The sequence below is a fragment of the Meles meles genome, chromosome 5 (assembly GCF_922984935.1).
Source record: "Meles meles chromosome 5, mMelMel3.1 paternal haplotype, whole genome shotgun sequence".
Lineage (NCBI taxonomy): Eukaryota > Metazoa > Chordata > Mammalia > Carnivora > Mustelidae > Meles > Meles meles.
This window is the reverse complement of record NC_060070.1, coordinates 86053732-86070896: the sequence shown is the minus strand read 5'-3', so window position 1 is coordinate 86070896 and position 17165 is coordinate 86053732. Positions and strand designations below refer to the sequence as shown.

General features: G+C 46.2%; 1 protein-coding gene across 3 annotated transcripts in view; it reads right to left on the bottom strand.

Annotated features, from left to right (window-relative positions):
• Positions 1-800: 800 nt before the first annotated feature.
• The window catches only part of TBC1D22B (TBC1 domain family member 22B), a 74642-nt gene continuing 58277 nt past the window's right edge, over positions 801-17165 (bottom strand). For 2 of the 3 annotated variants that reach the window (XM_046005832.1, XM_046005834.1), the window contains one exon: positions 801-1846. In XM_046005832.1, the coding sequence (XP_045861788.1) occupies positions 1718-1846 (129 nt within the window). In that variant the 3' untranslated portion in view covers positions 801-1717. Of the gene's footprint in view, positions 1847-10804; positions 12507-17165 lie in introns of all 3 variants that reach the window. The other variant, XR_006818372.1, reaches the window with a different exon arrangement.

Genomic DNA, 17165 nt, shown 5'->3' with positions numbered 1-17165 from the left:
GGAGGGTTAGGAAGAATGCCTGAGAAACAGCTCCAGATGAGAAATGGAACGTGCCAGCATGGTGGGGCGTCACTGGCAGACTCAAGGGTGTCACCCACCAGGGACACTGACCGGCTTCCCAGAAGGACAGATGCTCACCACCATTCCTCCCGCCCCCGCCCCTGCCACCTCTCCGCTATGGAACACCCAAAATCAAACATGCGCCCCCTCTCATGAGCTGTGGGGGGTGTGATGGTGACAGCGGGGGACACTGGATGCCTGTCTCTCTGAGAAGAGCCCCAAACCCCAGGGAGACGCAGAAAACCCCTTTCCTTGGCACTGATGAATCAGTCACAGCATCTGTCTTGAATAGGATGCTGCCCGGAGGAAAAAATGGAAAAACAAAAGATCTCCCCCAGCCTCCTGGGGGAAAGGGAGGGACCGAAAACATGCAGGAGGGCTCCCGCCTCTGTGGGTGCCTCTCTGGGAGGCTCTCTGGGGGACAGGTGGGGGGTTCTGTCTGCCCAACACGGGGAAGGAGTGGGGCAGATGCTCCACAAGGACCTGGGGAGGTGGGGGGGAGTGGGGAGGGAAGAGAGAAAAACTCTGAGACACTGATGCTGGGAAGGCTGCCACTTGTTGTCAAAGCAGGTCTGTCTGCTCAGCGGTGCTCACTCTGGTGGACACCTGTCCTCCCCTGCACAGGAGGGCACCCAGAACCCGACCTGGAGATGCCAGAGCCATCTGCCTGGCAACTTCGTCTGTGCTAGTGACCGAGATTGCTTTCACATGTTGATGCACATTATAAATATAAAATCATATCTGCTACAAAGAGGACATATATTTGTACATCTTTACCCATATACATAATAACACAATTTACACATAATATCTTGGAGTGGGTCATCATGGGAAAAGGGTTTGGAGAGGTGTAAAACCCCTTCTCCCTCCCCTGCCCTGATCCTTCTCAAGGGACGCCTGTATACTTGGTCACCAGGGCCCTTCCCAGCTGGTGGCGACTGGGCTAGTCTGTCTGGACACAGAAATTCAGACACGTAACTAAATGCCGGTGGGTGTGTATACCCACATACACACACAAACGCAAGGGCACATACGCACATTTGGGGAGAAAAGGAAAAATGACATCCCTAGCCCTTGGGTGCAGGCCTCTTCCCAGAGTTACAGGCATCAGGGCCTCCTCTATGTGAGAACAACAGTCTCAAGCTGCCCCTCACTGGCTCAGACCAGTGGGCTAGGAACTGGTGGGGTGGGGAAAGGGAGAGCGGGAGGGACCAGGAGTCTTCTGAAAACATAAGGCGTTTTTTTTTTGACCTGTGATCAAATCGAACTATGTCACAAAAAGCAACGGCATCAGTTGGGGCCGGAAGGTGAGAGACAGTCAGTCCATGTAGGGACAATGTGAGTTGAGACCCTGAGCCTTCCCCTTCTTTAGTCCAGTTTCTTTTAAAGGGGCAGACAACCCTGTACCTCCTTTCCAGTCGTCTCCCAGAGCTGGGCCCATCCACGCATCACGGAATACTGACAATGGTCCGAGAAACACATCCAGAGACATGGAGTGGTGGACAGGCACGCCGAAAAGTTAAGACCTGGGCGGCGGATGGGAGCTTTTTACAGCAGGAGTGGTTCCTGGCCGGAGTCCACGGCTCGCACGGTGGCCACAGTGATCAGATTGCCATCAGAGATGGGGACAGTCTGGGTCCCCCTGGGGAGACAGCACCTATCGGCGGTAGTGGTTAGGGGCATCGGCAAACATGTACTTCAGTCTGTATGCCTCGGCGAGAAGCAGCCCGATCTCTTCGTTACCCCAGTGTATCGTAGGTAAGTTTTGTAGCAGCATTAGGAGACCCTGGAACGCAAGAAAAGAAGTTTGGTCATCCCGGGACTATAGACCAAGGGACCGGCAGGTCCCTTGGTCCTGGATCACACATCCCATAGGGTCAGGCTCCTTCTTCCCAAGCAGCACTCGGCCCCCAGCTCCCAGTTCACCTTCAGGAAGCCCTGAAAAGCCTCTGTTGATTCTCTCATATCCACTAACACCTGCCTCTTTTAAAAATATTATAAACAGAGAACGACACCAACAAATTAAGATATTGAAAAAGAAAAATACTCATTATCCAAATATACCTCTTTTATTTCCAAGTTTTCCTTTTCAGTCTTTTTTTCACAAGCATATTTCTTTAAATAGCTGTAATCATCATTATGATTTTTATATGCTTTTTAATCACATTCTTTTACTATAATTTTAGTGTTTTTCCATGCAGCCTTCAAAAATGACTATTCTCAGTGTTAGTACTCCATCAAGTGGCTATACCCTAGTTTACTCAACCATTTGCCTTTTGTTAGACACTTAATTTGCTTCCTTAAAAAAACCTTTATCCAAAAAAACTACCTTTATTAAAAAGAATCCCTTTATGCATATTCATAAGTGCATATCCTTTTTCATTTGCTATATTTCTCCTAATGCCAGTGTTGACTTCAAATCACTGTATTCAGCCGCTGCCCTGTTCTCCAAAGACCATTCTCGACCTGTCCAGCTTATTTCCTGTGTTGCCAATGCACATGCCTTTCTAGTTAAGTCCATTTCAGCCAGATTTATTTGTGCCTCTGAGGTTTAATTTATGCTGTTCCTTTAACTTAGGATACCTTCTCTTTTGTCCTCTACCTATCTCAGTCCTATTCAGTTCTAAAACCCAGATCCCTCAAACAGCTCCAGAGAGACAGCCTATTAAAGAGGATATTAGAATAAAAAGAAAATGAGAGGTTGTCTCTGTGAGTTCCCCATGCTGCTGCTTCATGTTCTTTAGCTCTTTTTCCCCCTCTTTTTTTTAAGTCTATCTACTTATATTTAAGTAATCTCTACACCTGGGGGTGCCTAGGTGGTTCAGTTGGTTAAGTGTCTGCCTTTGGCTCAGGTTGTGATCCCCTGGGATCAAGCCTGAACTAGGCTCCCTGCTCAGTGGGGAGCCTGCTTCTTCTTCTCCTTCTGTCCCCGACTTGTGCTTGCTCGCTCTCTCTCTAGTGCCCTTTCTCAAATAAATAAATAATCTTTAATTTTAAAAAAATGTAATCTCTACACTCAACATGGGGCTTGAACCCACAATCCTGAGATCAAGAGTTGCATGCTCTACCAACCGAGCCAGCCAGGTGCCCCGTCTCTCTTTCTGAATTGGATATTCTTATTTTTCTGATTATAAAAGTTATAATAGCAAGACAAAACCCAGGGTCATAAGGAGATAGGCAGACTTGGTTACACATAACTTCAATATGTCAAAAAGTATCAAAAACCCGGTTAAAGGATACTGACTATTAAGAAAATATTTTGTAACACTTAAAAAACCAAATCCATTATCAAAATACTATCCGTACTCCAATACTATCCATATTTTAAAAAAAGGAGCACCTACTAATCAGTGAGAGAGAAAGAAAGCCACCAGAGAGATGAACAGGTGAGTAATACAAACGGGTAATGTGCAGAGAGCCCATGGCCCATTCCCATGCTGGGAAGACTTTTAAGAAGCCTGCTCTGGGGGCGCCTGGGTGGCTCAGTGGGTTAAGCCTCTGCCTTCGGCTCAGGTCATGATCTCAGGGTCCTGGGATTGAGCCTCGCATCAGGGTCTCTGCTCGGCAGGGAGCCTGCTTCTCCCTCTCTCTCTGCCTGCCTCTCTGCCTACTTGTGATCTCTCTCTCTCTGTGAAATAGATAAATAAAATCTTTAAAAAAAAAAAAAAAAGCCTGTTCTGAAAGACAACTATCATATGATCTCCCTGATATGAGGAAGTGGAGATGCAACATGGGGGGGTTTGGGGAGCAGGAAAAGAATAAATGAAACAAAATGGGATCGGGAGAGAGACAAACCGTAAGTGACTCTTAATCTCACACAACAAACTGAGGGCTGCTGGGGGGAGGTGGGTATGGAGAGGGTGGTTGGGTTATGGACATTGGGGAGGGTATGTGCTATGGTGAGTGCTGTGAAGTGTGTAAACCTGGCAATTCACAGACCTGTACCCCTGGGGATAAAAATACATTATATGTCTATAAAAAAATTTAAAAATTAAAAATTAAAAAAAAAAAAGCCTGTTCTGAGCTGATCTGGGCACTCTAGCAATGTTTTGCAGTTTTTAGTGGACAGGTCTTACATATCTGTTATGAGATTTCTTTTTTTTAATGAGTCACATATTTTTTATTATTAACATATAATGTATTATTAGCTCTAGGGGTACAGGTCTGTGAATCGTCAGACTTACACACTTCACAGCACTCACCATAGCACATACCCTCCCCAATGCTTTACGAGATTTCTTCCTCTGGAAACAGACATTTAGCTGTGCACACTGCTGCCTGGGGCACCTCACTGCTATGGACGGCCAACAGGATGAAGATCCCAATTCTGGGACAGTGTAAGTTCTGGGTTCTGCCCTAGACCTCTCCTTCCCCACTTCCCAGAAAGTGGATATGAATGGAGGAGCAGATGCGGTCATCTCAGACCGTAAGATGAAAGCCAAGTGCCCGAGACAGCAGAGCAATAAGACGGAGGGGCACCTGGGTGGCTCAGTGGGTTAAAGCCTCTGCCTTCGGCTCAGGTCATGATCCCAGGGTCCTGGGATGGAGTCCTACATTGGGCTCTCTCCTCAGCAGGGGTTCTGCTTCTCCCTCTCTCTCTGCCTGCCTCTCTGCCTACTTGAGATCTCTGTCAAATAAATAAATAAAATCTTAAAAAAAAAAAAAAAAAAGACGAGGGATCCGCATCCCTGCCACTCTGGAGGTGGAATGTTAGCCATGGACCGCCTACACCTAGGTCAGGAACTGAACAAGTGAACAACTACCTAGTTTCAAGCCACTGCTGTTCTAGGGTCTTGTTTCCAGGAGACAAGTTTGTATCATCTCGACACACACAGGCTGTCTCTACCAAAACGATAAACGTGCATGGTCTTTGATCCAGCGACTCTGCCTCCGTGTCCCCATCCTAAGGGTAGTCACAGTTCCGCGCGAAGGTTTTCGCCACATGCACAGTGGCTTCAAATAGTGGGGACTTGTTAGGCACCCTGTGGTTATCCACATCATTAAATACACGGCAGCAGAGAACAAATGAAGTCAGACTACACACACCGATGTGGAAAGATAACAAAGACATTTTTAGGAGTGAAAAAGAAAAGCGCTGTAGAAAAATATAGTATGATCCCACTTAGGTAAATGAGAAAACACAATATATTGGTCTAAGTGTATGCACATGTGTATATAAAAAATTTAGAAGTTGAGGAGGTAAACTGTTAACACTTCAGGGGACTTTTATTTTTTCCCATTATACTTCTGTATCATTTGAGCTCTGTGTTTTCAATTCTTACAGTAATTTTTTTTTAAAGACTTATTTGTTCACTCCACGGAAAGAGAATGTGAGCATGGGAGGTGGGGGGCAGAGGTAAAGAATCCCAAGCAAACTCCCTGCTGAGAGCAGAGACATGGGGAAGAGACTCTATCTTAGGGCCCTGAGATCATGAGCCAAGACCGAGAGCTGGACGTTCAACCAACTGAGTCACCCAGGTGCCCCAACAGTTAAGATTTTATATATTACTTGTGTGGTGGAACTTTTTCTCTAGAGAAATACACACTCTGTGGTAGTTTTTAGTAAAAAGTAAAAATGCAGAAAATAAATTCCCTATAACTTCATAGTCAAGAGGAAGTCACTTTTAAACATTTTGGCATATTTCCTTCCACTCCCTTTCTGCACATTTTCCATAGTTGAGATGTTTTCTCTACATAATTTTGAATCTATTTAGCATTTATTATAAGCATTTCCTCTAATATTAAAAACTCCTTGTAGATACTTTCACGGCCAAAGAATTTCTCATGACGCAGATGTACCATAATTTACTCTACATCTTCCTGTTTTGAGTACTTAATTATTTCTGTTTTTTCATCATAATGAAATTATAATGAACAGCCTTGTGCAGAGAGCCACACTTTCGATGATTTCCTTGGGCTGAATTCCTAGGAATGAAATTACTGTGTCAAAGAACGTGAACATTTTAAAGGTACTTAATGCTCATTCAGAAAATGCATTCCAGAAAAATGCTCATTTCCCTAGATCTCTACCAGCACTGAATACTCGTATCGAACAAACACTGTTCTTTGTAAACCTTCTCCCTGAGATCTCCAGACCTGAGAACAGAACTCAAAAGCCTTAAGTCCAAATGGTGGTGGACTCCGGGGACGAACACAATGAGAAAGGAATCACGCTGCCCTCTTCTCTGTATGTTCATCCTCCTCGCCCACGCCCACCTTGGTGGCTGGCATCTGCCTTCTCTTTCCCAAACCCTGCAGGTAACCACCCCTCACCACCCCATTGTTGCTACTGAAATTCATTCGACTAGACCCATCACTCAATGATTACTGATAGTCACTCAACACACTCAGATGCTTTTTTAAAAGCGCTATTAGCAGATCTAAACATCTCTGCAGCGTGCTTTTCTCATGGTTAACAACCCTTTCTCTTGGCCTCTGTTCTAGGTCTACCTTGTTTTTTTGTTTTTGTTTTCAATCTCACCTTAAAAAAAAAAGTTGCCCTTGGAGCACAATACCCTCCCCCATGAACTCCTGGCCTCTGGCCCCTCTGACTCTTCCCTCCTGCTTCCTATCCCTTCCCCCAAGTGTCCTCATCCCCACTAGAACTGGAAAAGGTACTGCATCTTTTTGCCAGCATCCTCCCCAGGGAGCCAACTTTTATTCTAATTCTGGCAGACCCTCTACTACAGAGGTCCTCACCCTTTCTGTACCCCAGACTGTAGCTATGGGGAGAAGCCTATGGATCCCTTCTCAGAATGATGGTTTTAAATACATAAAATACATAGCATCACAAAGGAGACCGGTTAAATTGAAACAGTCATCAAAATATTTTAAAACAAATTTATGATATCAACATAGATGTGCTTTATTAATATATTCTATAATAAGTTCTAATGGCAGATTAAATAACTACCATTATTTCAAAGTAAGAGTGAACACAAACAATGTTTTGAGATACCTCTAACCACTTCATAGGACAGGAAAATTCCAGTAGTAAGTGACAAAGAAAGCTACTGCAAATATTACTGTGCTTTCTTGGCTACATTCACTATTGCAGGAAATGCTAACTTTGACCTTGGGATTATTGAAAATAAAGCTGAAATTATGTTTCCATTAATTTCTAGGGATCCCCTGAAATCTAAATGCAGACCCTAAGTTAAAGTCCCTTGCTCCTGTAGCTTGTCCTTCTTTTGATTCACACCACAGCCAACAACAGTTCTTATACTTCTGGGGCAGCTGGGTGACTCAATTGGTTGAGTGTCTGCCTTCGGTTCAGGTCATGATCCCAGGGCCTGGGATCAAGCTCCACATGTGCTCTTTGCTCAGTGGGGAGCCTGCTTCCCCCACTCCTGCTCCCCGCTTGTGCTTACCTTCTCTGTCAAATAAATTTTTAAAAATTCTTATACTTCCCTTTGGAGATCAGTTTAACACCCAAGTATCCATATTAACACAAATACTCTATTTTTAACTCACTTTATTCACTGGAAAACATTTTTCTGTTTCTTTCTCTCTTCTTTTTTGGTACAAATTGCTTTTGTAATTAGAGTTTCAGTCCCATTTTCTTTTTTAAAGATTTTATTTATTTATTTGACAGAGAGATCACAAGTAGGCAGAGAGTCAGGGGGAAGCAGGCTCCCTGCTGAGCAGAGAGCCTGATGCTGGGCTCAATCCCAGGACACTGAGATCCTGACCTGAGCCAAAGGCAGCGGCTTAATCCACTGAGCCAGCCACCCAAGCGCTCCTCAGTCCCATTTTCATTCAACTTGCTGGGTGAGGTCAAATTGCTATCCTATTTCCTGAGAACATACTTCATTGACTCAGAATCAACCCCTGCCTTCCATGGAAGGGAGCTGAAGGAATGGTACATGCGTAGCTTCATCCAGAACATAAGCAAGAAAATCCTGGGAACTTGGGAGTCTCGACGAAACTCTTGGGGTTTGAAGTGTTGGTCCTACCTGTCCAACCAGGCTGCAAAAGCTGAATCAACTACAGGAACTCTTAGAAATACTTGGGCCCAAGCCTTATCCCTGGAGTTTTGGATTCTAGAACCTGGGTGGGATCTGTCGACCACACTTCTTCAAGGTTTCCAGTAGCCAACCAGGTGTGGGGTTACAACTAGGGGGATTAAAAAGCTCTTAAAGGAATAAAAGCATATTTGGGATGCAGCCTAATAGTGAGATCCCAAGGTAAGAAACACCTAGATGCTATACGGACAGTGACCTTTCATTAAATAAATTAAGGTGAATCTATAAAATAAAATATCCTTTTAAAAAAAGAATTATTTATTTTAAAAAATGTTACCTATTTATTTGATAGAGAGAGAGGACAAGCAGAGGAAGTGACAGGCAGAGGAAGAAGGAGAAGCAGGCTCCCCGCTGAGCATGCCCCAACATGGGGCTCCATCCCAGGACCCTGAGAACGTGACCCGAGCCAAAGGCAGATGCTCAACCAACTGAGCCACCCAAGTGCCCCAAGATTTATTTATTTTAGAGAGCGGGAGAGAAAACATGGTGGGGAGGGGCAGAAGAGAGAGAGAATCTCAAGCAGACTCCATGCTGAGCGTGAGCCTGGTGTGGGGCTCCAACCAATTACCCTGAGATCATGACCTGAGCTGAAATTAAGAGTCAGACGTCCAACTAACTTAGCCACTCAGGTGCCCCTATAAAATAAAATATCCTGTAGCCAACTAATTATTTTAATGTTTTTGCAATTTCTGTATAAGCAGGTACTCATGCAAAATGCAAAAAGTATAAAAGTGGGGGAAGCGTAGATTTACAGTTTTTGACATGATAGAACATCCACTGTATTTTGTAAAGTGAAGAGTACATAAAATGTTTGCATTAATGGTTATATACACAGAGCACGTATTTATTTGTATAGATTTGCATGGTGAAATGCCTGGAAGGAAATATATCACCTTTGTGTGATAAGTATTCAGGTACTTGATTTTCTTTTTCTCTTTGCTTATTGATATTTCTAAATTTTCTGTAATGAATGCATATGCTTGGACAATTGATAACAAAGGAGTGATCTCTCTAGCAGAAGAGAGCATCTACCTGTAATTGCCAATTCCTCTAACCTTGCTAGAAACCTCCCAGAAGCCTTGAAATAATTCTAACCCTGGCCAAGGTAACATCCCTGTATGCCTCAAGGCAGTGAGGTGTACAGTGAGGACGCACTCTGCCACCTAGTGGCTACTTCTAGGAACTGGATCCTGTATCAGTGCTGGAACAATGGGAAACCTTGCCCAATGCATTGATAAATTTGGGATCATAGAAAAGAAGCAGAAACCAAATGGCTGTGGGAAGAAAGCATTAATCACAAATCAGGTGCTTTTCTATAGGGACAGAAAAAAGATACCGTTGGGGCAGGGAATAACTGAAGATTTGTTACAAAGCCTGCTCATGGGAGCACCAGGCATGACATGCAGCCAAACGAAACACTATAGCGATGACAAAATAGCTTATGGGGCAAGCAGCAGAGAGCAGCTCCAAATTAATGAGAAAGGACCAAAGAAAAGCTGGAAATGGCTAAAATAGCAGAAAACTGCCTGACCTAGAACTGGGCTGAGAATCCGTAGATCCTAAAGGAAAATATGGCAGAAAAGGAGCTGAAGGCATGGGGGATGGGGGAGACAATAATTAGGTAAGGGGGCCAAAGGAGAAGGGATAGAGTTTATAACCAAAGAAATCCTGTAAGGAAAAGGTATGTCCAATAGATGGAAGAACTGAAGAGGGAGAACGTCAAGGATAATAATCATTACAGTGACAGCTACCATATACCGAGCACTCATTACATAGCAGATGGGGTTCCAAGTACTTTACATGTGCTCTCTATTAACTCCATTAATCTTCACATCAGCTCTACGAAATGTGTAATATTACCTCCATTTTACAGATGAGGAAATCGAGGCCCAGAGATTAAGGAATTTGCCCCAGGGCCACAGAGTAGCTCTGGGCTGGAATTTGAACCCAGGCACTCTGGCTTTAGAGCTTGCGCTCATAACCACTATAATATATACGGCTTGCCCTGGAGTGAGAAGACAAGTGGGGCATAACGTAGCAGGATCAAAAGGAAAGGAAGTCATGGCAGAGGCTGTTTGAGGGAAATGTGGAAGAGCTGCTTGATTTTATTCAGTGATGAGAACCCAGCACAACCAAAGATAGGACATGTAATGATTAACAGCAGAAGAACTTAAAGACCACGTAAAATATACACTAAATAAGAGACTGTGTGTAGAATCACTTAGCAATATTGGAACATCCTTTGTGAATGTAAAGTGTGTTCAGGGATGTAAAAATATTTTCTTAGTCAAATAAGTAGTACTTTAAAACAAATCCCCCATTTTGAGAATCAGTGAGATAGCAAAACAATTCCTCTGGCTACAATATAAGCTTTACAAAGCACATCCTTGAATGTGAACTTTTTGAGAGTCGAACTTATTCACTGGTTTTCTCCCAAAGTGTATTTAGCCAGTTTCCCATCAGAAAAGCCATGCTGAGTCCCCCTCAATGGCTTGTTTTATGTCTAGCGACTGTGCCCTTTCTTCTACCAGCTTGCTTCGGGTGAAAGATCTTTAGGTTCCCAGGGTTCCCTGTGAACTCTTCTGGGCAGGATTCAAACTGACAATTCATGGGATGTCAGTTAAAGATCGGGCCTGCATTGGATAATGTTCCGAAACTCTACCCTTGAGTTCCTGAAGAAGTGGTGGGTGGGTGCCTTCGGGTTAAAGGGATTTACTTACAGTTAGGTGGTTATTTAGGCCTGGGACACCTCGTAGGCTTAGCACTGTTGCACTGAACAAGTTCATCCTGCCTCACACAAGACACTTTCAGAACCAGATCATCTCCAAGGCTTTTTTCCACAGGAGGAAAGCAGAGGATTCTCAGATCAGCCGCCACTTTGCTTTAGAGTCATCAGCTGACTCCCTCGCCGGTTTCCTTTTTATGTAGACGAATTCTGATTATTAGTCCTTGGAATCCCCTGCACGGTGCTTCCCAAAATCAGTCTGGAGCCACCTGAGGCGGTTGGCACCTGCCTGACATCTTGTGGGGTCCCAGGCTCTTCTGGTCTCTCAGAGATGCTGCTTCTTCTGAGAGGACTTTTTCGGCTGTGGGATGAGTGAGCAGGCATTTCCTCACTCAGGCCTGCTCTCTCTGACTCGGGCACACCACTTTTCCCAGATGTATTTCTTATGGTGCAATAGTTTTCAGGCTTCCTGTGGGTTACTTTACTCAGCACAAATTTTTTTTCTTTCTTCCTTCCTTCCTTTCCTTTTCTTTCTTTCTAATATAAATAAAGGGTTTATTACAAAATACAAAATGCTGGTTTATCATTATCAGGGATTCAAGAAACTGAGGCCATGAGCCCACCCTGGGTGGGGCTAGGGGCTGGAAGCTGGGCTCAGGAGCAGGTCGGAAGGCCCTGGTGTATAACCCCCAGCAGAAGGGCACTCTCCAGAGTTGCTGCCCTGCTCTTACCTTACTGTCTGTACACTGCGTGCTCCAAGGCATGGACCCCCTGTGTCATGTGCATGCCCCTCTTGAAATGGTGGGGTAGGAATTGCAGAAGCCGGACCTTGACCGGCAGACCAACACAGGCGGCCGTGCTGCGGTACGGGAGGGTGGGCGTGAAGGCCACGCTGCTGTGTTCTCAGTGTGGCTCACCTGAACCTGGGCTCGTTCTACTACGTTTCATTCTCCTAGGGGCTGCTGTAGCTCTGGGATGCAGATGGAGCAGGTGGGATCAAAGACCCCGTGCACGCCACTGCTGCTGGAAACCTGCCTGTCCTCTTCACCCACAGTCACCAAGTGTCCCCCAGAGTGCTCACAGGCAAGGAAGGGACTGGCCACCGTGCTGCTGGCCCACACAAGTGTCCCGCATACACTTTTTTCCCCAAGTACCCACAATTCAGCATAACTCACGTTCTTCCGAATGCACACTGAATTTTTGATTCTCGGATGTGTTGCCCTTCTCCATCCTAGCAGCCCCTTTTGTTTTGGTGTCACGAACTGGGGGTGTGCTGACCCACAGAGGGCCTGCCACATGTTCCCTCACTCACAGAACTCACTCGACCATCTCACGTCCTGCTGGGTTTCACGGGTTAACCTGCTCTGAGAAGCCTCCCCTAAAGTCGGATGCTCACAACCTGCCCGTGACAGTGTACTCTGCCACTGGGTGTCGGAATAAAACCATGTGTTGCAGTGACCAACTTCTGTGGCTCTCCAGGCTCATTTAACACTTCAGCTTCAGCCTTGGCCACAGGGCAGGAAAGTCTCCTCTTGCTGCTATGCTCTGTCGTTCATCAGTGCAGCATACACCCCAGCGACTCCCTAGTTCACTCTGCTGCCCATCTCGGGTGGGGCCGAAGCATCCGTCTTCATCCCATCTCCACAAGGAGCTGGCAGTGCAAGTGAACGTTCCCAGGCCAGGCTTTCGGGCTGAGGCTATGGATACGATGAGGAAAGGGAGTCCAAGTTTCCCCCGATTTCAGGTCAAGCAGTCTCCTCACAGGCTTCTCCAGAATCAGCCCTCTCTGGCAGCCCTGTCCTCTCCCCCTGTGCCACTCCAGCCCCACTGCCTTCTCTCTGCCTCTTCCCTCCTCCAATACCTCAGCCTCCGACCTCTGCGGGGCCTTTGCTCTGGCTGCTCGCCTGCCAGGAAAGCTCTTCCACGGCAGACCTCTGCGTGGCTGGCCGCAGCTGCAAAGTCCTCTCCCTGCCTCACCGCCAGGGAGACGGCCCCCAGCAAAGCACAGGCCAGGAGCAAGCGCTGAGAAGGGCTGAGTGGGCCTCCCACCGTCCCCAGACGGTCCCCGTTGCTCACTTCCTCCTTGGAAGGCCTGTGGTGGCAACAAGAGACCTCCACAGGCCTCTGTGGGCAGACAGAGCTCTCTCGAGGCTTGCAGCTGGGGGAGAGAAGCACCCAGTGCCCCCTCAGCAGGGCACGGCTGAGTGTGGGAGAACTGCCAGCTACGATTAGGGTGCTCACGTCCACAGCAGACTTCACTCTCTCTGGCCACCAGTGAAGGGTGTGCCACCGTCACTGCCCACGCCCCTCACCCCCAGTGTCACAGGGCCTCTTGGAGGCACTGCCCTTGCAGCCAGCAGCCCTAAATCCTATGATTACTCTTTTCCCTTCAAGCACCCAGGAGGCAAAGAACATCAAGATCCTCACTTCATACCAAGATTCCGAAGTGAGAAAGGAAGCATGCATCCATTTTATTTTCGGTAATTTCTACATAGTCAACTGTCTATTTAGTAGAAGGATTTTAGTGTTAGTGTGTTTTCGCCATCATTTACTTTCCTCCCAACCTTTCAATGGTGGCCTCACCACAAACTGAATCATGTGCCCTTCTCCTATCAGACATGCACTCTGCTGTCTTTTTTTTTTTTTTAACTTTTTCAGTGAGGGTTAACTTGCTTATGTAACTACACAAATCTCGAGTGTACAGCTGGACGATTTTTACATATGTAGCCATCACCCCGATCAAGCTAGAGAACACTTCCTGGCCCCCAGAAGATTCATGTTCCTCCACGGTCAGTACGGCCTCCACAACTAGTGACCTGACATAAACCATGAAAAGTCTTGCCTGTTCTTAAACTTCACATACATGCTTTCCTACGACCTTATTTCCAAAGTGATCATGGTACCTCTGAATATTTTTTAGTGGCAAAATACTGGTTTAAGGGGGGGCCTCTTGGAGAATGGCTGATTCCAAGGTGGAGCAAAGCAAAAATAAGCTGGGAACATCTCATGGCACCAGAAAGTAAGGAAGTACTTTAAGAATGATGGGATCATGGGGCACCTGGATGACTCAATCAGCTGAACATCTCACTCTTGATTTCAGCTCAAGCTGTGGTCTGGGGATTCTGAGATCAAACCCTGAGTCAGCGTGAAGCCTGTTTGAGATTCTTTCTCTCCCTTCCCTCTGCCCCTCCCCCTGCTGATGCGCGTGCGCGCACTCTAAAATAAAGAAAATCTTTAAGAAAAGATTCTATTTATTTATTTGACACAGAGAGAGAGAGACAGACAGCACAAACAGGGGGAGAAGCAGAGGGAGAGGGGGGAGCAGACTCCCAGCTGAGCAGAGAGCCTGACATGGGGCTTGATCCCAGGACCCTGGGATCATGACCCAAGCCGAATACAGATGTTTAATGGACTGAGCCACCCAGATGCCCCTAAAATAAATAAAATTATTAGAAAAATGATGGGGTTAAAAAGACAACCTGAAGAAACACCCAAGGGCCAAAGCTGGGACAATCTGAATATCAAAATGACAGTGTAGGATAACCCATGAAATAAACACCCATGAATCTATACTGATATAAACAAATACTTGCATGAATAAAGGGGAGAGCAGGGATAGCTCTCCCTTAGAGTAGAATGGTAATTAATAAATACAGAAGAAGTGGTAAAAATAGAAAATCTCCATTAGGCAAACATCACAGTAATGACTGTGACGGGCAAGAACCATTAATGGATATTAAGATTAGTGGATGAAAGATGAGAAACAGCAGAATTATATAGTATCAAAGTGTTTCCCCAGAAGAAACCTATTAATTACTAAAGGGAAAATAGTAACTTTACAGTGGAGAAGCCTGGTAGACCCACCTCAGGCCAGTGATCAAGGGCAACAGAAGGGGGCGCCTGGGTGGCTCAGTCGTTAAGCGTCTGCCTTTGGCTCGGCTCAGGTCATGGTTCTGGGGTCCTGGGATCAAGCCCTGCATCGGGCTCAGCAGGAAGCCTGCTTCTCACTCTCCCATTCCCCCAGCTTTGTTTTCCTTCTCTTGCTGTGTGTGTGTGTCTCTCTCTGTCAAATAAATAAAACCTCTAAAAAAAAGGGGGGGGGGGCAGCGGAAGCAGGCATGCCAGCACCATGTACCTCCCGATGGCATAGCCTGAGGACATGTCACCTCTGCAGTTTCTTCCCCAAAAGGCATGACCCTCAATTTCATCAGAAGAAAACATCTAACAATCCCAAAGTAAAGGACATTCTATAAAATAACTAATCAGTACTCTTCAGAAGTTTTGAAAATCTTCTTTGTAAAGGAAGACAAGGACTGAGGAACTGTCCCAGATGAGGATCCTGAATTGGATCCTGGTCCAGAGAAAGGACATTAATGGGAAAATTGGTCTACAGATTACTAATATTTTATCAACCTGAAGTTCCTGGTTGGGTAATTATAGTACGGCCTATAAGCCCTAGGAGGATACGGGTGGGCTATTTGGGAACTCGACTATTTCCGCAACATTAAGCATAAAATTATTTCAAAGTGAAAGAGACCACTTTTTTAAAACCTGGTTTCAGGGGAGTCCCCCCTCGCCAGCCCCTCCTGAGGATGACATTCAGCCCCTCCAGCGCTGGTGACTCTGTAGTCTGACAGCTCTCTCCGGGCCTGGGCTGGTCTTCAGGACTTCACAGACAAAAGCCCACACCCTCTACTCCAGCAACTTGGGCCTGTGCCCAGAACTCCGTCGCCTTCAGGCCTGGTGGTCATTCGGGCCCTACCTTACCACAGAGAGGAGTGTGGGTGGTTCTGAGCCCTGGGAGGGAAGGCTTGAAAAGGAGTGAGGAGGTCCCAGATCCTTCTGGCAGTAGAAGGACAGAAACCCAGGAGCCAGAACAGTAGATCAAAAGGAGGACCTTAGAGCACTTGTTTCTCAGTCTTAAAACAACCAATTTTTTGTTAAACATTTACTTTGTGAGAAGAAAGCCTGAGAGGGATCGAAAATGAAAGGTGAGGAGTGGTGCAGGGTAGAGGAAACCCTGAGAGGAGGAAGAAGAGGGTGAGTGTGGGGAGGGGGAAGAAGCTTGGGGAGGGGGAGAGGGAGTGGCAGATCCTTGCCTGGGATCCTTGAGTAGCTACTGTAAGAACTCTGCTCAAGAGCCCCAGGAGGTGCCTGGCCAGGCCCCAAGACCGGAGAGCACAATGCATGTGTGTGGCATGGATTCTGGGTGTCTACCACTGACCCCCTAGGTGAACTTGGGCTAGTTACTTAATCTCACTGGGACTCAGTTTGCTCATTTGTAAAATGGGGGTGGGTAGTTATGACCTACCTTCTGGGACTACTGCAAGGATTAAATTAACAGAAATAAGCATTTAGATTAGTGCTTGGAACACTAAAAGTGCTACGATTTAGTTATTATTAGATTGAACCTTATGACATTGCCAGTATCTGACCATTTTGACCCATAAAAACAATGTCATAAAACTTCACCCCAATATTTCATCATTATTCCATTATACCAGCCCAGGCTGAGGGCCAGAACTGCTGAGTACCACCACCCCCATACTCCCAGCTCTGTTAGAAGGTCTCATTACAAGAAGCCCATAGCTCTTGAGCACCTGGGTAGTTAAACATCTCCCTTTGGCTCAGGTCATGATCCCAGGGTCCTGGGATGGAGTCCTACATCGGGCTCCCTGCTCCATAGCCCTTGCCCCTGCTTGTGCTCTCTCTGCCTGTCTGACAAATAAATAAATAAAATCTTTCAAAAAAACAAAAAGAAAGAAAGAAAGGAAGGAAGGAAAGAAGAAAGAAAGGGAGGCCCTGGCTCAGAAGTCAGGCCATTCTGCCCCTCCCGTACCTGTGCACACACACAGAGGTCTCAGGTTCCTTGAGGTCTCAGGAAGGATCCATCTGCAACTGATCCTCCTGTCACCAGTTCTTGGTCCCCTCTCCTAGGCAGTGTTAGCCCAGATATGCTCAGTCGAGGAGCAGCAGGTGCCCTTCCTTCTGGGGGCTTCTGCCACAGCTGTGACACTGTTCTTTGCCCCTGTGCCCTCGGACATCCCCTCTCCAGGCTTTTTTTTTCATCCAGCTTGGCGGTTTCACCCAGGATTAGCCTAGCATGGTTTACTCAGGTATGTTACACACCACTCAGATGTGGGTTCCTAAGGCTTGGTCTTCACTTCACTGAGTACATTTCAGGGAGCAATAACGGTAGTGATAATAAGTGCCCTGTTCTGAGGCTAAGGGCCAGGCACACCATTCTAACCACATCACATGTATTAATTGTTCAAGCCTCGTAATAACTCTAGGAGGTAGGTACTCTTATCCCCATTTCAGAGGTAAGAAAACTGAGGCATAGAGAGTCAAGTTAT